The sequence below is a fragment of the Aplidium turbinatum genome, chromosome 17, assembly GCF_918807975.1.
Source record: "Aplidium turbinatum chromosome 17, kaAplTurb1.1, whole genome shotgun sequence".
NCBI lineage: Eukaryota > Metazoa > Chordata > Ascidiacea > Aplousobranchia > Polyclinidae > Aplidium > Aplidium turbinatum.
In genome coordinates this window covers 13,534,463-13,557,475 of record NC_137488.1, presented here as the reverse complement: position 1 = coordinate 13,557,475, position 23,013 = coordinate 13,534,463, and the positions used below count along the sequence as shown (strand labels likewise).

Here is a 23,013-nt window from a genome sequence, read left to right as displayed (position 1 = left end):
GTCGATGGGACTACTCGAACTGCCACAAGAAAGCCTGTACTGAATAGATTGTTCGTTTCGAAGAATTCAGTTTTTCTCTTTGAGTTTTGGTTTCGCCAACGTCAAGTATTGACCTTATGTGATTAATGAGATCTGTTACAATACTTAGATGCAAGTGATGCCGTAGGAATAAGACAACTGTAAGAATAATTAATACATTGTACGAACCGTATTTAGCTTATTTAGCTCCTTCATGTGCGGATGTAATTAAGTATACTCTACGTATACCGTACTGAAATTAAGTAGGCTATACTGAATCCCATACTCTATGTATTTCATTTCCGACGTAGATAGCCCTAGCCAGCACGCCAATTCTTTGTTGCAATTGAATTCAACGTCTTTTAATTGAATTCAACATCAACGTCTTGAAAGTGTCAACTGGCGTTGAGTGGCATTTTTAAACATTGCTCTCTTGAATCAGTGGCAAAGCTAGTTCGAATAACGAGTTCCTTCACTGCATTTTTCTATCTCTGGCTTATACCCAATGAAGTATTTTTCCTCTTCTATCAAACTGTATTTATCTGTGGTGGATATTGGAACAAGCATTAAAACTTTTAATTTTGTCAATCTCTGAACAAGCAAAGTCACCAAGAAAAATCATTCGAAGGAATGTTTCCAGACCAAATCAGCAAGTAAATCGAGACAAATATTACGAGTCTTAAAGGACGGTATAGTTCTCCTGCATTTACGACGTTTATCAAAACTCTACTTCAATCAAAGGATCTAAAAACACTAGGTCTGCGGGATATGCTAACTATACCATCTGTCCATCACAGTTTCAACAAAAACCGATCTCATTCAAAAGATTTCATACATTGTCAATGTCAGCTACACCAAGCGATTTCTCTCAATAGCAAAAATTTTAAAACTGAAAAGTCGGTGAAATTGTACAGCTTGTGCAACATCGCATGGTGTGATAAATAATCTGAAGAGAGTCTACGCTTCAATGTCTGCCTACTGTTTCTTCTGTCGCCATTCATTTAAAATGCATTGCGTTTGTGATACAATTCTTGTAATTCTTTTTCAGTGCACGCTATCTCAATAGCCCTCTTTCCAGACTTTTCAAAACGAACTCCCTCATGACCATTCATTGTTCCTCATCAATTCTTCAACTCTGCAAATGACATATTCGTTTACGGAATGGCCCGTTTCGGCTAGTCCGATTCGGCTAGTTCCCTATTCAGGTACAGTCTTTCTCGGCTAGTTTCCTATTCGCCAAATTTTTGAAAATCTAACCATAATCCTTCTGTAATCCAACAAAATCCTTCCGTAAATCTAACGAACCAGCCGAAAAAGACTGCAGCCGAATCGGACTAGCCGAATCGGACCAGCCGAATCGGACTAGCCGAATAGTAGCAGACCCATTCTTTTATACAGTACATGATGATGCTCATCCACTGCACTATCTTCCTTTCTGTTCTGTTTCATCATCATCATCATGTTTCTTTCTCTCGTCGAGGTTTGGAGGCCATAAAGCGCCAAGTTTTTCTGTTGTGAGATTTATTTAATTACTGTTGTAACCGTCCTGACCAGTCTCAAACAACAAAATCCGTCTTTTTCTCTCCGGGTTCTTTAATAGTTAGTTCAAATTCTTGGTAGTCTGCCCCCATTTCGTTTTCCATTTATTTTTCCTTCTAGTAGTTGTCTTGTTTCATTGTTCTGTTAGCTCTCAATATTCGCTGTGAAGTCCAAGTTTCACATCCATTGTCATGACGTAGCCTACAGTGCAACGTAATTATAGATGCAAAGCAACAGACGATTGGAAGCAGAAAAAAAACAATACTGTACAGTCGTAGAATTTGTTGCTCACTTTTAGGCATGTGCATGTCAATGGCTTTCTGCTAAGGAGCGACCATGTACTTTCGGTGTTGAACCGACAAAAGGCAACTGAAAAAAGTCATATTGAAGAAAATGTTGATATGCAGTTTTCAATTTTTCGAAATTGAGACCAAGCTTCTTTGAATTTAAATTAAAAATAGAGTGTTGCTAAAATTGTTGAAGCTTAATCAAAATTTCTAAATTGACATTTCAATGCGACTTTTAAATGAAATGCCATACAAAGCTTACGCATCGTGATTGCCAGTATGATATCGCGTACATACAAAAGCAAGGGGCTACAGGCTTGGTATCTCTGCGCAAAGCTTGTTAGCTTAAAGGAGCTAGAAACTGCACGATCATAGGCTTATGGAAAGAACAGCATAACAGGAAACGGTTGACATCTCTCCACTAAATGAAGCAAGTAAGTAAAAGCATATCTTGTATGGTTTGGTAGACTGTAAGGAAATCAACCCGCTTTGGGCACGACCACTGCATATCCAGTAAGTTGATTTGCAGTTTGTCATTAACATGGACGCTGAAGAAACATTGGTATACGTCAGCTAAGTAGCGCTCCGAAGCACAGTTTGGCGTTTGTTAACTGCTCACGTTATGAGGCATAGCGTTAAGTAAACTTACTGTATACTGTATAAGCACAAATAAAAAAGGAAATTTTACAATATAACATTTGTTTGTATGCATTGCATGAGCGTCAAATTATTGTCCACAGTCACAAAACTTCCATCTCATACATGAAAACATTTTCTTGTAACGACACCAATAGCAACAGATAAAACATGATTCAACTATTTGGTAGTGTCCATGGCAAGGTCTACGCTTTCGAAACACACAGTTCCCTAGTCATGTGCAAGGACAAACGGTGTTTGCAACAATTCAGTGTTTGCAACAGTCAGTGTGTCGTTGTTTTCTAAGCTTTTTTTTTTCTTCGGCTTGAGGCTGTTGTATGCTGAGTTTGTGTGTTATCAGGCGTGATTACTGTAAACTTTGTTGAATGAGTTGATCAATACATTAGGTGTTGTAATTCTTCACTTTCGGCAAGGTTGTTGATCGTTGAACCCTCCTGACTAGTTATGAGAATGGCCTCTTTGAAGCGCAGATAACCGCGTCGTTTTGGTAATCATCGTGAATTCCAAGTCGGCGTGGCACTTGTTGATTAAATACTGAACTTCTATCAGAGCTAACAGCTAAGATGTTCTTCAGGTGGAGTAGAGTGGGCGGATCGTGCTCCCGCAATGTGGCGTTCTCTGAAGTTCTTGAACATGATCTTGTAGACGCAATTATTGGTAGTAGGCCTACACATGTTGTTCCGTGGTAGCCGGCAGGGTTCAAATCTTTATCAAAGCCTCCAAAGTGTTTGCTCCAAAGCCTTTCCAGCAGGTCACCATTACACCAAGTGTCTAACTTGTAAGACGAATCTTTTTTTCTCGTTTTGATATCAACCAGTGCTATAAACCCTTTTTCAGCCAAGTAGATGTAGTGGGAGTTTCCACAAGAACTTTGAGTGCTTGGATTACTAGGTTTTTTTAATAGCCATCAAGGGCTCCCCAGCCTCCCACCCAAAATTCAGCTGTTTTCCATGATTAAAAGTATCATTAATCACTTCTTGGGCCAAACCGCGCAAACGTGTTGCAAAATAGCCACACGTTCTTTTCTCGTGTAAACTTGAAGAAGTAGCACAGTAAGCACACTTCTAAATTATATATCGTACCATATAACCGCAACCAATAAGCAAAACTAGCCCAAAAACCCACAACCTGCAACTGTTCAATTTTTCCTTTGACTCCGAATCAAAACTAGCCTAATTTCACGGCAAAAACCACGCAACTGGCAACCTTACAACGAAGTCAATCACATGAAAAGACTTAATTAGCATGAGGAAATCAAAGACAGAAGGCTACGGCTTATTTTAATTATTACACACAACTATAAGTAAAAAGCATGAGCAATTTTCATCCGTCTCATGTTTGTCATCCGCATTACGATTTTTTTTCATTTGCACAAGTGCGTACGATCCCGCGGGTTGAAAAGCACTAACTCGTATAACAAACAACCCGATTTTACAAACACTGCAAATGTTTAAATTATTTTATTCAGTTTACAAGGTTTTTCCATTCTGTACTTTTTAGTTTATCTCATAGCATAGAGAGTAATTGACCGTGACAGTGGTTGAACCAGTAGTGCCGAAGTAGGGGGATATATCCCCCCAATATTTTAGCAGCACGCCCCCAATAATTTAGAAAAAATTATTTGTTATGAAGTTGTACTTCGATTTAGTTGTTTGCAAGCATCTCGAATTGCTGTTGTTTTTCTTTTATTGATGTTAGATCACAGTTCTAAATTGTCTTGGATTTGATGCTAGACAACGAAGGACCTTCATTGAAGGTATTAAGGACGAGTTGAACCAGGCTACTGGCCACGGCACTGCAGTAACGCTTATGAGGGGACTGATTGTATTAATCTCCTGTGCTCTGGTGTCTCTGGTATAGGTTACAATGGATTAATCTCCTGCGTTTAATCGCAGTTCGTAATTATAATGTCTGCTGTTCTATGCTAAAAAAGCTTACCAGGCATTGTCCGAGTTGGAAAAGCCTCTCTATTCTCAAATACTCCAGCTGATTAAGATCCTCTTAGTTTTCCCGGTTTAGCTCTGCTGCTTGTGAGAGGTTGTTTTCTAATCTTTGTACATTGAAAACCTGGCTGAGAAATACTTTGGGACAGGAAAGGTTGAATGCTAGCATTGTTTGCAACATTCACAAAAATATTCTTAATGACATCAGCATAAATGACATTGCTAATGAGTTTTCAATGCGCATTAACGTAAGACGCAATATGTTCGGTTGTAACAAGTTCTTGTGATGTGTTTGAAAGTTATTACTTTTGTCGTAAATTTGCAGATGTTCTTCTGTAGCTTCGATTGTTTTCAGTCTCCTGACTAGTGACTCTGTCTTACAGTGCACTAAGTGTAGTGATTCTAGCGAAGAATAGAACAAGAAGAAAAGTAAAACTACTGTTTTTTTTGGAAAAACTAAGTAGCCTATTCATTAGAAGGTCATAGGTTCGAATCCCGCTGGAGGTACCAATTTTACTTTGCTTGTTTCTTAATCTTGCAGCAGTCATTCACAGGAGCACTGGTAGCACTTTTATCTCCATGATTTCTTATCTGTATATTGTGCTGTTAGCAGCTCATTCACCACAATATCTTCCAGAGGTGCACAGGAGTCGGAATTTTGGAGTATCTATGAGCCGAAGTCTCGGGTTTCGTCCGGACTGGAGTGGGAGTCTTTGAAATGTTTTTCTTTTCATAACAGCGACAGGGGATAAGGAATGTATAAGTGTTATTGATACAGGGCTGTGTCAACTGCCCCCCATACCTTCCGACCGGGGGGCACGGCTGTCCAGGGGCCTACTCATTTTAGTCGGTTTAGTTTTTTTTCGACTGTTTAAAAAAGAAAAAAACACTACTACAAAAGCTCAATAAGCAATGGCTTTAATCATGCAAGGCCGCATTTACTGCATGCCAAAACCCTCGGCTAGGAGTCTACCTCCGTCTAGGCCCGCTAGGCTCTAGGGGCTCACGCATATTTACTTCGTGCAGCATTTTTCGGTTATAATTTTACATGTTACATTTATTATGTAGTTTTTTGCAAAATTTCGCTCGCTCAACCACATTGCGTTCACCTAACCAGCGATGTTGGCAAGCATAGATTCAGAAGTGGATTAAGGCCAAGAGAGTAAAGAGTGTTTTTGTGTCCCACAAAAAAACTAACAAAATAATGTATTAGGCTATTCCGAAGTAAACACTGCTCACTCAAATAGCCTAGTTAATTAACGATTAAATGGAAAAATTTCAGTGTTAGCCTAATGAAGATAAACTAAGTTATAAAGAAGCTTTAAGATCAAGCAGCGCTGATTCGATTCTCGGGATGCACCACACTAGGTTATCCAAATTTTAAAGAAATAAATTATTGTAATCCTTCTATAGTCGTGAATGAAGTTTTTTGGAATGGTAAGCTAACTTAAACTTTAAGCCAAACTTTCTACACAAATCCAATATTAAGTTGATGAATTTGGTTACGGTACACACAAAGTAACATATGGTTACATACAAAATGTGCATTTTCATAAAAAAAAATTAACGCGCCAAAAATGCCTAAAAGTAACCAAAACAAGAATATATTTGTCAAACTTTTTCGTAGGGCAAGCTCCCACGGCCCACACCTCCTATCTAACTTTACATTGTCTGGCATTAAGTTTTGCATTGTCTATTTTTGAATTTATCATAAATTTTTGCCATGTTGAAACTCTGGTCCTTTCCAAACTATTTTTCAGATCCGCCACTGCATTGTCGGCATATTTACTATTTTTTTTGTAAGAAATCGTAGAGTTATTTAGTCTACTCTAGGCTGAATTGATGAATGTAAATTTTTCCCTGCATTGAAAGAGTTTGCGGCCATAACCTAACGCTTTCTTGTCATATTTTTCAAAGCCATCACTAAACATAGGGGCCCACTGGTGGATTTCTTGTAGGGGGGGGGGGGGCATTGTATATAAAACCAGGATTATGGTTTGCGTTCGGAGTTGAGTCAATATCCCAAAAATATTTGGAGCAGGAGTGCAGTCATAGATTTCGGAGTCGGATTGGAGTAGGAGTTTAGACAACTTGACATTGTAGCTTAGACCTCTGATATCTTAAACTCTCAGTCTCATTTCAACTTATCTCATTGCAGTCGCTGAAGAGAGCGCATGCGTTAGAATTTAAAAATGTCCTGTTAGAGTCTTAGCCATATATTGCTTCAAGACCTAGGGTTAACTAAGAGAGAGTTACTTTCACCCACACAAGCTTAAGACGTTGACCAAGTCTTGTTTGTGTTTTGTGCGCGAAAAAATGCAGTACCGGTATTTGGATAAAACAAAGTGCCAGTGGCTTCTTTTCGGCTACGGTTGATTTTCCTAGTAGAAAATTTTACTTTTGGTTATTGCTCATACTCAATTGGCGGTGTTTACTTTAAATTTCCACTCAGTAGCCTATCAGTCCCACTGTTCAACACCAAAAGTTAGGAAGTTAAAGTAAATCTGGCAAAAGATGGCTTCAAGAGCTACACAAAGACACACCTTGATTGTCAACAGTCGAGCTTGTTAATCCTTCGCAACCAGTGCCATAAAAAAACTGACAAGCGATCGCTGTCTGATTCTGGCTAGCAGACTAGTTCATGGCTTCATGCTCTAATCTAAAACTTGCTGCTAAGGTACCCAACAAGAATAGTGAATAAATATTGATTCAATTTCCGGTTTATTGTGTTGTTCAGCTTTACAGTAGCATTCTGACAGAATAAATGTTAAAGAGTTTAGCTCAACACAAACTTAAAAAAACTACTACCACAACACTAAATCCATGTCAACAAAAGCCTGTATAAAAACTTTCTAGTGCAGCCTATGGTAACAGCACTTTAGCTATAACAGCTTTTTCGTTATAAACAACGCCCAACGTGTCAACCTAGCCACCATGCAAGTTTGAAAAGAACAAAAGTAGATGTCGCGTTCTGCTAAAAAAAAACGCGGGAGTCTGACACTACTGTCGATAGACAAGCTTTCAGATATCTGTCTCAACTGCAACGGGACCGCTGTCGGTTTAGACTTTAGAAAGACACTTTCGTCAAGTACAGCTGGGCTTCCGCAAAACACTTTGTCTGCGCTAATCAAACGGTAGGAAAGTAGTTGAAGCGAACGGCTTCTCTGTGACTGAAATAACAAAGCTACTTGGAATTACTTTCCGAAGAATACTGTTACACTGTGAATTCAGAAAACAATCTTCAGTTGCAGCTGATTACCTCAATGAACTTTACTTGCCGCGGGCTACAATATGTGATAGGCTAATGTGAATGAGCGGGTCGCGCTCTGAAAACCATTGGTCCATTGATCCTTTTGTGGTAATATGCCGTTTTTGAGCGTTACGCTCAAACGCTTTTCTCAGTGCCCAAATTTGGCCATGTATACTTCAACAGAACGTCTCGTTACATGGAATCGATGTAGCAAAACGAAAGTAAGGTTGGACTGATTTCTGTGAACTGTACGAAGCACTACGTTTTAATGATAATACGTAATCTTAAGATTAACAGCAAAGTGTTGTTAACAAATGGCAGCACGTTGCAGTGATTTAAGGTTTCCTTGCTTTGACAACTGATGAGATAAGGCAAAGCTACACATCGACTGGCACAAAGATTACGTCATTGTCTGTCATTTGATATTATTCAGTCAGAAAGTTTTGTCTTGTTTCTGTGCGTTGCTACTGATGGCTCTCATTCTCAACGACTGTAAGGATGGATGATCATTTATGTAAAAAACATTTAACAATGGGTATACAATACATTGCAGGCCACAAAATTTACCTGCGAAGATTGTATTTCTGATGCAAACTACAAACAAGAGTTATGTATTGAGCTGTTAAAACAAAAATAAGTAAGTAAAAATTAAGAAAGAAATATTTCATTTGGACGCGAAATTATTCGTCTTGGCTTCATTTCGAAAAAAATCATTTTTGTGTGGGTATGAATTTGAACAAAAATTTCAAAATATTTGCACGTTGGACACAGAATTCTTTGTCTTAATTTCGTTTCGAAGTTGATTCGAAACAAACTGATCTGCCAATTAATATTTAGACGACTCTTCAGCACAAAAATATTGGAAATAGGCCAACTGAATTTTGTTTCAATACATATTATTATTGGTCTTGAATAGCCTAAGGCTGTTCGAAAGCAAGCGATATTTTACAATGAAATTTAATTCGAAACGAAATTAAGACAAATAAGTTTGCTTTGAAACAACACGAACCAATTTTTTTAAATTATTGAAAAAAATATTTTGCATTTTCATTTTTTAAAACATGACAAGAGGGAAAGAGGCACACAAACAGAAAACCATAAAATAAGAAGAATTTGGAGGTAATATCCCCCATTGGTGCACTTAGTTCAGTGCTTCTCAATCTTTATTTGTGGCGACCCAAATATTAAGGTTAAATTAACAGCAAAGAATTGGCGACCCTATTTCCAAAACTACGTTTCGCACAACCAGGCACAACGTTTTGTATTCATGAAGTAATGAGCCACACTCATACTGTAAATAACACGATTAAACATAACAACAAAATGTCGAATTTAATTAATGTGAGCCTTGTCAAAATTTGAAGCTATCTTGCTCAGTGCCAATCTCATGTCATCTTCAGGTTGAAGACAATTTTTCTCCTTTGTTTTGATGTGAGTAAGCGCAGAAAACCCGCTCTCACACAGGCAAGTAGTAACAAATGACAGGAGAGCTTTCACTTCGTGCGTGCGAACAACAGTCTTTTCATTCTTGACTTTTGTCCAAAATTAACCAAGGGTTTCTTTCTTAAAACTGTTCATCAGTACACTGTCCCACTGAATGTCAATAAACTCCTCTTGAAACCCAAAAATGCTTTGGCAGTTTTCCAGCAGGGTAACAACATCAATAGCAAATGGATTGCGCACCCAATGCAAATCTTTTGCATTTTTAGGGATAATCAAATGATATTCAGCTGCGAAAATATATCAGAAAGATATGCCACAAACAAAAGCCACTTTTGATCAGCAAACTTTTCTGTCAAGCTATGCTTCTTGTTTATCAAAAATTCCTTCACCTATATTTGGCCACCTTTTTCTTTCCTTGAAAGGGCTGCGGGAAATGCATTAATTTTTTATTTGATAAAGTTTAAAACAATTAATTATCCAATTTTAGCAATTAATTGTATTTGTTTGGTGTGGTTTTCCCTGGTCTAATGTGTTGTTGTGTACATTTCACAGCAAGATGCGTGTGGCAAAATCGTCGGGTGAAACTTGCGGCGTAATTTGAATAGTAAGAATTACGAAAAATTAAATTAGTGGTAGGCAGTTTTAACTTTGCTCAAGAGACATTATCTTTTATCACCACATCTTACAGCGACCCAACCAAATGAAACGGCGACCCAGTTTTGGGTCGCGACCCAGGGGTTGAGAAGCACTGATTAGTTTAACGTAACAATAGTTGGATTTATCCTACAAAAACGGTAAACTAAGAATAGGGACAATATTATTACGTGTGCACTGCATATATTTCTCAAAACCCATGCATGCGTTATTATTTTTACAATTTGAAATCAAACTTTGAAACAATATGATTTCAAAGTTTATATCATATAATCTGTCTTTTCGAAACTAACATTCCAATTTTTCTAACATCTTCTAAATTCTTGGGTGTTATATTACCAGAGCTATTAAGAAGATAATTTGGGCCTGGTACCAATAAGCTTCTCTGGCCCCAAATACAGACACTTTTAAGAAAAACGCACTACACCCTAGGATTACTGGGTGAATTGTTCAAACTCCCGGGTCCAGGGCCGGATTAAGGCGGGGGCTGACGGGGCTGCAGCCCCAAGCCCACCAAAAAAAATAGGCCCACAAATAATAAATTACTATTAAGAGCAATTGACATGCTTATTATCAGGATCGTAAGAACAAAAGATGCAAATCATAGAACGAATGCTAACTGTGTAAACCAGTGGTCTTAACCATGGGCACGCCTCCCCAGGGGGGCGTCAACTAATTTCCAAAGGGGTGCGAGACCTAGTGTGCTCTACAACTTGAAACCGTTATTTTAATGTGAGTTATGGAACGGTTTCATAAAACTAGTCGGGCGCTGTACGGCAGCAGGATAGCAAAATTACTTTGAATAAGGCAACAAATTTGCTTCAGGGTCTACATGACTTTGTTCAAACATTAAGACTCCCACTTCAAGAATTCGAAGAAAAGGGTAGAGTTAAGTGGCTGTCATCTTTATATTGAAGCAATGTCAAGAAAGAAGAGTCGGCAGCCGTGGCCGAGTGGTTAGCGCGTTGGGCTCGCAGTCGAGAGCCTGCATGTTCGACTCCAGCCACCCGCACTTGCTGTTGTTTCTCTGGGCAAGAAACTTTACGATAATTGCCTCTACCCAGTGATCGATTTCGAGTAATGGGTAGTACCAAATTTAAGTCATAAGTAAAGTAGACAACCGGAAACAGACATTACAGTCGGCTGCAGCGTGGGTCAGGTGTACGTCGGAAGGCGTACACCGATGCATAGCGCTCAAGTCCGCTTTCTCGCAATGCAGGATAAAGATAATAAAACAAAAGAGAAGAAAAGTATGCTTGGATAGCGAAGATGGATCTGAGGACACATCACTTTATCCATCGAACAGATTCAAAGTTAACTCATATTTGCCAAACATGGACCAAATTATTTTGTGTATGAAATCCTGAATTGCAGCATACGATCGTCTTCAAATAAGATTTTCGTTTCTGGCGGAATTAAACACCATGTCTAACTGTAAAATTGAAGAGAGTACAAAAACATTGCTTCACTATCATCCAGATGATCTAGAAGAATCACTGCCTGAAGAGATGATTCATTTTTTTGCACTGCTAAAACAGCACCATTTTAACAGCGAATGCAGCAAAGAAACTCAAATGTTTAGGTTCATCAATGAAAATGAGTTGATGTATGCATTTCCTAACGTATCTGTTATACTAAGAATGTATTTTTGTCTGATGATTTCTAATTGTTCAGGCGAGCGCTCATTTTCAGTGCTAAAAAGAGTAAAGAATCAACTGCGTTCATCTATGAGCCAGAAAAGGTTGCATTCCTTAGCTCTACTCTGCATTGAAAACGAAATTTTGGAAAAAATAGACATCGATGATGCTATTAACAGCTTTGCTTTGTCTAAATCCAGAAAACATGTTATTTGAATGTGTTTAATAAGCAAATAGCGGTGGGATGGCGCAGCGGGTAAGGCGCTCGCTTTCCAATCACGCAATCCTGGTTCGACTCCCGGCTTATGCTGGTTGTTGACAAACACCGCTCACCTCTACCCAGGGTGTAATAAATTGGGTGGGCGTAATTGCTGAAGTAAAGGCGGCCGAGAGAAAGGAACCGGCCACCCTACTCTCGTTAGTGCCGATGGCTTAGTATAATGAGAACCTTATCTTCTCATCCCCCAATGCTTGGATTCAAGTATGGGACTCACCTTTACTTAATAAGCAAATACTGTACTTCGGGTAGGCCTACATATAACTTTTGATTTTCATTTTAATTGTGATTGGTACAATGAGGAGAATGAAATATAGACCTCAGATTACCATATAGCCCCAGGTCCATCAAAACCTTATCCGGCCCTGCCCGGGCTCCTTGGAAATATTACAGATCCAAAAAATCATTTTGGACCTGGGTCCAAAAGTACTCCCTGGACCCCCCTGTCAACTGTACTGGCTATTCCACACAAGTGTTTGAATGATTGCTCTGAGGAAGAGCATGTCAGACACCCTCGAAGAGTTTAAAGTCACACAGTTTGGTACCAAAATGTAACCAGCGACCGACGTCGCCAGCTAACTTGTGATGAAAGTTGCTGAAGTAGCTAATAAAAGTTATGTTAGCTTTATCATCATTGAAAGACAAATTTGATTGGCTGGTCAATTGTTTGCTTATGGGTTTCCATAGCTGTTGACGTTTGTAATTTGATGTTGTTTTCTAGCCCATGTTTATTTTATTTTTAAAATTTCGGTACAATATAACAATTGGAAAAAGTGAGACCGCGATGTATTGGTCCATGAGCTAGGACTATAGGCTATTGTTGTCAAGGCCCGATTAACCATGAGGCACACGAGGCACAGGCCTCAGCCCCCCAGGTTTTGAGACCCCAATTTTGTTTACATTAGTACCGTAGGCGTAGGTGGTGAAAGTTGTAAAGCCAGTGTGGGCACAGTTGTTATTTTAGAGTAACGATTTCAAATTGTGTAACGATTTCATGCTAGCGTAGGCTACACTGAGATGCCCACCGAGGCATAATATTATATTATTATTAATGCTTGCGTGGTAGTGGGCACATTTGTTACTTGGAAAGTTACTTGCTATGCTAGGCTTCAGTTGAGCACTGCTGCTCTGCATCGAAAGCGATTGTCAATAGAGGCCCCTAAACTTAGCTGTGCCTCGGGTCCCCGTGAGCCTTAATCATGCCCTGATTGTTGTTCAAAAGTTGCCGGTGTTTCCAATAATATTGCTGTCAATTTCCATAAAAACTCCATTTTCAACTGCAACAAACGGTCACATGGCAATTAATTAGAAAATACTTCTCATTAAAAGTGGTGACTTGCTTAACCAAAACTTAAAATCATTGCATTCACTTTTGATGAACATGATGCAAAATCAGTTTGAAGTGTAACGTTTTGGTGATTTCTATATTTTGGGATTCTCATGATTTTCATTTCGAATGCATAACAAAACGAAATGTCAGCACAAAGCTGGTTAACAGCGAGGCGATAGGAACTAGGAATCTCAGTTACGGATTAGACTCAACAGCTGAAACATCGCTGCCTACCGCTTCGTTTTCCCTCAGTCGGCGACCGATTGAGAATAAATACTCTCCCAATAAATTAGCTGTAGTGCAATGGCTAGTTTTGAATTGAATTTTCACTGCAACGTTTTGGGCAAGCGTTTCATCAATTTCGCTTTCATGCACTTTAACATGATCGAATGATTATGTTGTTTTTCCCATTCTACTAATTAGTAAGCCGACTTACTCTCCAGCTAGTAAAATCAAATTTTGCTTGCTGGGTCATTGATAGAAGAACATCGAAAAAGATGAGAATTGGAAATCGGGGATTTCTAAATTCTTGAATTCTTTGGTGGGAATACTACTTAAAAACAATTGATCTAAGGTGAAAAAAATGCAAAAATGGAAAGCCAGATGAATAATGAACATAATATCTGAATCAAAACACTTGTTTTCCTCTTTTCAGTAGAATTGTTCACGAATGTATTTTAAATTGACACTGGAAATTATAAAAGTTACTCTAAATCAATTGAAATTGAGTTAAACCATTAAAAGTATACTTAATTGAAATAAAAAAAAGTATTGCTGCAACGGCAACAAACATATTATAGGCTACACAATTCAGTCACAAAACTTCAGTAAAATCAGTGCATTAATACAGGTCATGAACTCATCAAAATGAGTGTAATGAAACAATGCGAATATTAAAAAGTGCTTGAGGAAGTAATACGATATTACAAATTCAGTAGGCTATAGGCCTAATGATATTTCAACGTTAGCATTTATCTGTTTGTGATAAACATTTTATTTCTCGTCCAAATAGTTCCAGTTCTACAATGATGATGTTTTGATGTGATCAAACGTCATTCCAATTTCTGAATGAGCATTTGAAAAATTATATGATATACAAGTGTAAAAACCAATTTTCCTTTCTCAACCTGACTACAGGTCTGCTTTCTACAACTATTACAACAAAATTCGATTTAATCAAACAGTTAAACACTTTATGGTTGTAAGTGTAAACTGTCTACATTGATTGTCTTCAGACAATCTGTCAGTCTTAGCCTACATCTTTTGGCAAATGACAGTTTCATCACAGAACGCCACGTGACAGCTGAAAACCGATCATCAAGTTCCCACACATCAGTGCGAGAGAAAATGGGCGTTTGCTGCCGCCGCTTGTCGTTGTTTCAGGTAGGCCATCAGTTTGGGCCACAGTCTGAGAAGCAGTCGATGTTTGGGCTATTGTTGAAGATGTAGGAGAAGAGGAAACTGTTGTTACTAAAGAACAAATCATTTCATCCTGAACTTCATCAACCATGGTTCCTGAAAAAAAAAATAATAATAATCAAACAAAAAAACTTGATTTTTCTTAATAGAATTAAAGTCTTTAAACCGTCTATGAAATTCAGTTGAGATATTCAAATGAAAAAAAATGTATTGCAGATTTTTCGTGTTTCTCTGAATTGCCAAACATAGCTGTAGCCTACTACAGTAAACTACATTGTTTATCAGTTTCAGCCCTCACAACAAAAAATATTTTTGCTTTGTTAATCAAGAGACATTAGTTTAACAGATCAACCAGGTTTACACAAATGTGAATAGGCCTAACGGCTGTTGCACTCAAAAGCAATTCACTGGAAAGTTATATCAGTCTTGTAACGCATAAGTTACCTTTTAGGTACATTGGTTCGTCACAGGTTACGGACAAAGTGTTGACATTAAAATTCTCGCTCTCTTCTTCCAGCCATTGTTTGTATGAAAGAGCATCACAATCACACACCCAAGGATTGTTATATAACGATACCGAAGAAAGCTGGCCTGGAACGAACGAAGAGAACCAATCCTTTTCTGGAGTCATTAAATTGTTGTCCGATACGTCAAAAGTTTTCACTTCCTTCAATCCATTGAAAGCGTCTTTGGCAATAAAAGATAGCGAATGTCCACCAGACAATTGTATTGAAGAAAGGTTTGGTAGACTGGTGAAAGCTCTTTCGTTTATCTGCAATTAAAAATATTTGGTTAAGAAAAACTGTTTCTTGTTTGCAATAATTCAAGACACAGCTAATCATAGAACTAACTACGTTGGCCGCATAGCGGCGCTATGCACACTGAATCTGGTCCACAAGATTTTTGTAAGGATATTTTAACCTATGACCTGAGAGATTTGATGGCAAAGTGGTGTCTTTTCAAGTGGGCCATCAACAAAACACACACTGGAATCCTAGCCAAACCTTTGTTACTCAAAAGCACAATTTCAGAGTTTACAAAATTTAAAATTTGGATCATTATGTACTGTAAGTGGCCGATATAATAAGACTAAGAATAATAATGTATGCTTTTATATCGCGCTGTATCCATCGCAGATATGCGTTGTTCCTCAGCGCTTTACAAAGCAGACAGGGTCGTGCAGCCGCATAGAGGCGCAGTCGAGTACATTATTATCATGAATCTATTCATTTTTTTAATGTGTTACGAATTCTAAAAACTTCACTTGCATCAATTATATTATTGTAGCACATAAAGCATGTGATTGCGTATAGCTTAGTTACACTTGTTGGCAGTTGCAAGACATGGGCCTACAGCCAATATTCAAAACAACAAATAGAAAATACAAGATATTAAAACCTGCTTGAGAAACTGAAAAAATAACCTTTGTTTCGCTAAGAATAAACTAAAAATATATCTCACCTTGGAAAGTTGGTTGTTAAATTTGAGGCTGAAGGAACGTATTTGTGAATGAGAAGGAAAGTCATGTTTTGAGATAATTTTTATTGGGTTGCTGTCAATGTTCAATGTGTTTAACATTGGCAAAGATTTGAAAACATTGAAAGGTATTTTTGATAACTCACAACCGTTCATTATTAAAGTCTGAAGAGTTGGAATGTATTGAAATATAGATGCATCAGACACATTATTAATCTTGGTTTTAGCTAATTGCAGTGAGACCAAACTTGGAAGATAGGGAAGCGAAGGAGATTCAAGAAGATCCAGAGTAAAGAGAGGATTATTGCTGAGATAAAGCGCTTCCAAACTTTGTAAAGGCTGAAAAGCTTTAAATGGAAATTCTAAAAGACTATTGCTTGCCAAGTCAAGAGATGTTATCTTGCTGTCTTCCAAGACATATTCAGAAGAACTTGACATATTAAAAGCGTCGGCTGATATATTTGTTATGTAATTGCTTGCTAAGCGCACTGTTCTTAGATTTGGGAACCCTGCAAAAGCAAAGTCTGCAATTTCTTTTAGCTTTCCACTTTCCATTTTGATATAAGAAACAGACTCAGAAGACATAAAGTAGGGATCTAACTGCGACATTGAATTTCCTCCAATATCAATTGTTCCCAGAAGCTTGTTACATGCTACAAGATCTTGATTCCAAGAATAAATATAGTTATTGGATAAATACAAATTGCGCAAATTTTCTAAGGGACATAAAGTACCTCGTTCTATAACGCTGATAAAGTTACGTGATAAGATGAGGTCTTGCAGATTTACTAATGCAGAAAATGTACCACTATATAAATAATCCAAGTTATTAAAAGAAAGATCAAGAAATTTCAACATTGGAAGCATAGAAAATATTTCAGAATCAGATGCAAATCTTTCTAGCCTGTTGTTGTTTAACTTAAGTATTTCCAGCTTGGAAAGATTGCTGAACAAAGTCTCTGGCAAGAAATATATGACATTCGACTGCAAGTCCAATTCTTTGAGGTTGACAAGTAAATCAAAAGAATCACTCTGAAAGCAAAATGCATTTGGTAAACACAAAAGTTTTAACTTTTCCATGAATAAAAAGGTATTGCTACCGATTTCTACTGATTAATCAAGCAAAGTTTTCTTTCATGGTAGGCCTACAATACAAAGAACTTTATTCATAATGGCAAATTGATAAAAATAGTTAAATCCATAATTTTTTGAAAATATTTTCCAATGCAAGTTCAATTCGATAGAAATTTTCAATGTCTTGACTTCGTTTCGAATCGTTTTGAAATTTAAGTAATTTCCTTTTTGCTATTTTTCAAAGAAAATCGGCAGCATAGCCGAGTGCATAGCGAGTTGTCGGCTGCATAGCCGAGTGGTGAGAACACTGGAACGGCAATCGAGAGGGCGCCGGTTCGACACCGCTCAAGAGCATGCGGCTGTGTCTGTGGCAGGACACTTTAAGGCATGCCTGAAGGTGGACACGAAGATTGGCTTCCTTGCCTTCCCGTCCACTTAATCTAAATCTTCAACCACCAGGTGTAAGCCTGGATACGACAAACAAACAAACAAAGAAAATCGAAAGAAGTGTTACGAACTTCTTCTTCTTACTAACTTCTTCGTTCTAGTGGACAACACCAGGTTGTACCTTGGCAAAACACTTATGAACCTGCATGAAAATGGACACGAAGATAGGTTTTCCGTCTCTCCGTTCACTTAATTTAAACTTTTACCCACGTGGGCTAGCCTGCTAACAGCGCATCTGAAACTACTTGACTAGCCTTACCTCAATAGAAGTTATAGAATTTCTAGACAAAAACAGCTTTTCAGTGTTGGTGATATTTTGGAAGTTCGTTGAACTTAGGCTTGTGAGCTTGTTGTTGTCCATTGAGAAGTCTAAAGTGGAAGAAGGCAACGCTTTTGGAATAACTTCTAGTCCTTCGCCGCTGCAATCTACCTTTGTGATCATTGCTTGTTCGTCTTCATCATTTCTGTATCAATAAACCAGTGAAACATCATATTAGATACTTACAAAGGTACGGTAAGGCTTAAAAATAGTAAATATTAGCTTGTGTGACTTATTTATCTTTGGCTAAAGAAACAAACGTGATTGTTTACTATCAATGCATGTTTACTTATTTTTTTTGTTTAAATAGACGTATGCTCAACTAGAACAAACATTTATAATTTATGAAGTTGTTTAAGTCGTCTTCTCGGTTTGCTTTGACCTAAAAACTTTTTGGATGATGTTCTTAATTTAAGGTAACCTATTTCCAGCTCTTGAAAAAGCTTTTGTGGCACATGCTGCTTAAAAATTGGACCAATCCTGGCCCAGAGAACTTTTATGTTTTGTAAATAAATGTTTCATAACAATAAAACATCTTAAACTTACGGTACCTCTTGTTTTCGTAAACGCAAAAGCACATTCTTGGGCACTCCGTAGCTTCGCAAGTCAGTTCAGCATCATTTACTTCAGAAATTAAGACGTCACGAAGATCGCGAGGGTTATGACACATCACTTCGTCTTTATGTGGAATGTTGATGTATTCGTCAGATGACAGCCACGTTTTAAAATCAGTTGTATTGCAATTGCAGTCCCAAGGATTTCCTTCCAGTTGAAGAAGATTCAATGGTTTTCCTACGGAGTAGTGGTGGTTTTATAGCATAAGCAAATGGCAACTTGTCCGCCCCGGTAGCTTAGTGGTTACACACCCGGCTCAAGATCACGCGGCGCAAGTTCGACTTTCGAGGTGTGCGCTGGAGCAACACCAGTTCAGGACTGCTCTCCATTCAGCGGCATCTAATGGATGGAATAATTCCCCGGCAATAACACTTCAACAATCGGAAAACTTCACTCTGCAAATCTCGGTGACCAGCTCTGCATCAAGAGCCTCGACAAGTATGCGAAACTACCAGAAATAACCTATTAAGGCTTGTCAGTCCGAGGATAAAGATTCAAAACCAAACCAAACACTATTCTGTTTTGTTTAAAAATACTGCATCAAATGAACACTGCACTGTAGCCTATGACCCTGAAGAATAATTAATTCAAAAATTGATTGTGATATGTCCTTGAAAAACATTCAATATTTAACCGCTAGTGTTTCACTGCAACTTAGCTTAACTTAATTATCTTACTTTAAAAACAAAGAATATATTATTAATACCTTCCACCCATTCGACATATGCCATCTGGAGATTATTGTTAGACAAGCCAAGATATTCCAACCGGTCAAGCATTGCAAGAGAATAGCGAGAAAGGTTTTCGAGCACTCCGAAGGATATATTTAGGCTTGAAAGATTGCCTCCAAAAACCTCAAAGGTATTGTCTCCGATAAAAGACAGATGAGGAGATTCGTTGATATCCAAATAAAGCAACGAAGGAAGTGGAGTAAAGGACGATGACGTCAAGCTACAAAACATTTACTGTTGACATAAATCTTTAAAATCATGTTTTCATCCAGATTAGCAAAAATACTTTAGAAATATTAAAATAGCTTTGTGATATGATTTTGTACATTACGCACAAAATCGATTCTTATTTAAAAGGTATCATCAGCCTAGCTTCCATGAGATGAACTGTTAAAATAATAAAATGACACCAATAGCTTAAAATGTTTTTTCCTTTTAGTTATCTGTTGAGATGTACCCAACAAATTGCAAGTTTGTTGTATTTTGCTACGGTAGAAGAGAGATAACTTTGCTAATTTTTTTTTTCAGTTTATTTATCATTTATGAAAACGGTTAGTATTAGGCCTACTTGATGGCTGGTTAAAACTTATGGTTGTGGTAGAACTTAAATAGATTTAACTGTCTTTTAAAAGAATAAAACTAGAAATTTACTCAGTTGGAAGCATATTATCACTAAAAGCTTACTTTGTGATTAAGTTTCCGTTAAAGGTAAATGTTTCCAAACTGGTGAGAGAGGCAAGAGCAGCTGAAGGTACTTCTGTCAGTTGAGAGTAAGAAAGAAGGAGAGTCTTCAGTTGCTTTAGATTTTGAAAAAAAGAATTTGGATCTATCTTGTTGATATATGTTCTTTGCAGAGATAAAAAACGTAAATTTTTCAGCAGGATGTTTTCCTCATCGAAAGGAGTTTCAGTTATTCCTGATATAGTCAAATAATCAGCGTATAAATACTCCAAAGTGTCACTGACCAACATCAAAGGCCGGTAAGGAAAAAACAATAAATTGTTTTGTGACAATCTAAGAGTGTGTAATCTTGTTAAACCAGATAAGGCGTTTTGTTCAATTACGCCGATTCGGTTTCCAGTGACGTCAAGTGTGTGAAGCTGTGGAACTCCAACGAAAGTCGAGTTTACCAGAGTATCGATGGAACAAAATGATACATTGAAGATTGTTAGATTTGGGAAGGCTAAAGAAGGAATGCCGTTTGTTCTTAGTTGCCCGGCGAAAGACAGAACTCGGAGACTGTCATTGACAAAACGAAAAGCTTCTGGTTCAGGTAGTATCGAAAAAAAGTTGAAATCAAAGTACAATTGTTCCAAACTGTCAAGACCTTGTAATGTGGTGCCATTAGGGTTTAAATAGCTGATTAAATTTGTTTTCAGACTCAGAATTTTCAAGGCAGTCAAATAGGAAAATGAGAAATCGTTAATTTCGTGCAATGCGTTTTCGTCCAGATTTAACTTGAAAAGCATCGGCATGGGATGAGAAAACATTGAGTCTGTGATGCTGGAAAGAGAATTTTGAGAAAGATCAATAACCAATAAAGTTTCTCCCAATGGTCGTGTTATGTTAACGGACCAGTGGTCAATTGCATTCTTTCGCAAATCAATGGTTTCTAAAGAAGGCAATCCTTGAAAACTGTTCTCATCTACGTAGGAGATAGAGTTGTCGTTTAAATGGAGAGTTCTGAGAGATTGTAGACCAGCGAAAGCGTTTTCCTCGATGCTTGTGATTTTGTTTCCCGACAGCACTATTGTCACCGAATAATCCGGAAAGGAATCGGGTATTTTCGTCAAGCCAAGATTGCTGCAATCAACCAGTCCTGTTGCCTCTTCACATTCGCATATTGCCATGCATTGCACCGTTTTAGCTGCAATAAATGCAAATATAATAAACCAACAGTTTTGTAACCTCAATGAAATTACACGAGATACATTATAAATCAACAGATTTTGATAAAATAGTTCGAAAATCGTGAGATTTGCAACAAATAGAGCTTCTGCCTTAGGCCTACATATCGATATTTCAACTGAACTGATAAGGCGATCACCTTTTAACCGCAAAAGCTGTCTTGTTACGACTGGCTCGGTTTCAGAGATGCAAATTTTAGTAAGTTTAAAGTCCAAATGGAAAACGTAAAAAAAAGTGTAACACATGCCACATAATAGTAATAAGCCTAATCATGTTATATTTTGCGTCTGTCGCGACAACTTACAACACGATCACTGCAATTACAAATGCAATACAACAGACAGCAGGAAGCAGCGAAGAGACATGTTAGTCTTCGAGTCATCTGCTCCCCTTATTTTCGCATGTCATTAAGTGTCGAGACACGTAGCTCTGATCTGGTATCGAACCCACATCCTTTCAAACGTCATGCAGACGTTTTCACCAATCGGCCACGAAGCTGACAAGCATTGTTGTTTCAAGTAGGCTACTTTTGGGTGCCCGGCTTTAATTTGTTTTGTATTGTACTAAACAAAAAGACATAACTGAGCAACAACGCAACATTTAACAATGTAAAAACAAAATAGCAAATTTTATTGTTGCTCAGTTATGTCTGTTTATGATTAAAAAAAGTAACCTCTCTACTCAAACTGTATACTAAATAAAACGACAGCACAAAAAGATAAAAGATTGAACAGTGGTTTAACGAAGTTGAAACAGCTAATTAAACTCAAAATCATCTGATCGCTGATTGAAAACCAAAATGGTTGCCTTGAAAAGTTCTATTGCATAAAGAATTGCATGAATAAAAGCATGTTGACTATGAAATAATTAAGCCCTCTCTTTGCTTGGTGTGAACTGTGAAGGCAAATAGAGTTTTACGGTTAGATTTTCAGACAAAGTTAGTTTCAAATCTTTATCAACGGACTGAAAAAGTCCCTGATGGGTCATTCCTGGCAGTTTCGCATACTTGCAAAAGCTATGAACCACTGACGCAGGGCCGGTTATCGAGAATGACAAAGTGAAGTTTTCGATAGCTGGTGGTGTTGTTGCCGGGGGATTTTTCCATTCACTAGGTGCCGTTGAATGGAGAGCATTCTTGAAATGCGTTGCTCAAGCGCACAACCCAAGAGCGAATCAGCGCCACGTGTTCTTGGTTTCAACACTTTGCAATTTCAAACGTTAAAAGCTTTATATGCCACAAGAGCTTTGAAAATGAATCTGACAAACTTAAACTTACCTTGTCTATTATGATAGGCATGGTTAACCATGCTCATTTGACTGGCAGTTACTTCCAAGAAAAAAAGTCCAAATAGCATAATTATTTTTCTCATTTCGAAAAAAATCATTTTGACGGCTAGCTTGTGTGTTAGTTTAAGATCAGACAAAGCAACTCCTGCAACAAAAAAGCTTGAGTTTCATAAAAGAGGTTTATTTAATAAGTTGTGATTATCAGTTGTGATATTAAGTTGCGATAAGTTGTGATTAAAGTTTGTTTTATAAGATCATCAACATCATTAGTCAGTCATGCCACTGCTGGCAGATGACCTCGACATATATGTTTCCATACCATTCTGCCTTTCGCTGTTCTCATCCAGGTGATGCAAATCTTTTCTTCAATGTTATCCCGCTATCTTCTTTTCGGTCTCACTCTAGTTCTTTTTGCATACCGTACCTTAGTGTCTCTTCTGTGGTTATTTTGGCCCATCTGCTGTCTGTCATTCTTGCTAGATGTCCCGCCCATTGCCACTTCAGATTAGTTGCTGTTTCAATGATATCTTTGATATGTGTTTTGTTTCTAATAACTTCATTTCTAATCTTGTCTTTTCTATTTGTGTATAGTATTATTCTTTCCATGTTCCTTTGGGCTGCTGCCACTTTTCTTGTTTGCTGTTTTGTGAATGACCACGTTTCTGCTCCATATGTTAATGTTGGTAATATTACTCTGTCCAT

The 23,013-nt window shown here is 37.8% G+C and overlaps 1 protein-coding gene across 1 annotated transcript; it reads right to left on the bottom strand.

Annotated features, from left to right (window-relative positions):
* Positions 1-13,377: 13,377 nt before the first annotated feature.
* Positions 13,378-22,379, bottom strand: LOC145786209 (uncharacterized). Its single transcript, XM_082597854.1, has 8 exons — positions 22,301-22,379; positions 19,801-20,983; positions 19,092-19,336; positions 18,322-18,562; positions 17,711-17,915; positions 15,916-16,962; positions 14,899-15,226; positions 13,378-14,550 (listed from the first exon to the last, which is right to left on the bottom strand). The coding sequence occupies exons 1-8, from the start codon at positions 22,377-22,379 to the stop codon at positions 14,318-14,320; spliced, it is 3,561 nt and encodes a 1,186-aa protein (XP_082453980.1). The 3' UTR covers positions 13,378-14,317.
* Positions 22,380-23,013: the final 634 nt, after the last annotated feature.

Coding starts and splice junctions, on each gene's coding strand:
- LOC145786209 (XM_082597854.1), bottom strand. CDS start 22,379: ATGCTATTTGGACTTTTTTTCTTGGAAGTAACTGCCAGTCAAATGAGC. Junction 16,963..17,710: donor ATTCTATAACTTCTATTGAG/GTAAGGCTAGTC, acceptor TTTTGCTTTCAG/AGTGATTCTTTTGATTTACT. Junction 14,551..14,898: donor CGAACCAATGTACCTAAAAG/GTAACTTATGCG, acceptor TTTTTTTTTCAG/GAACCATGGTTGATGAAGTT.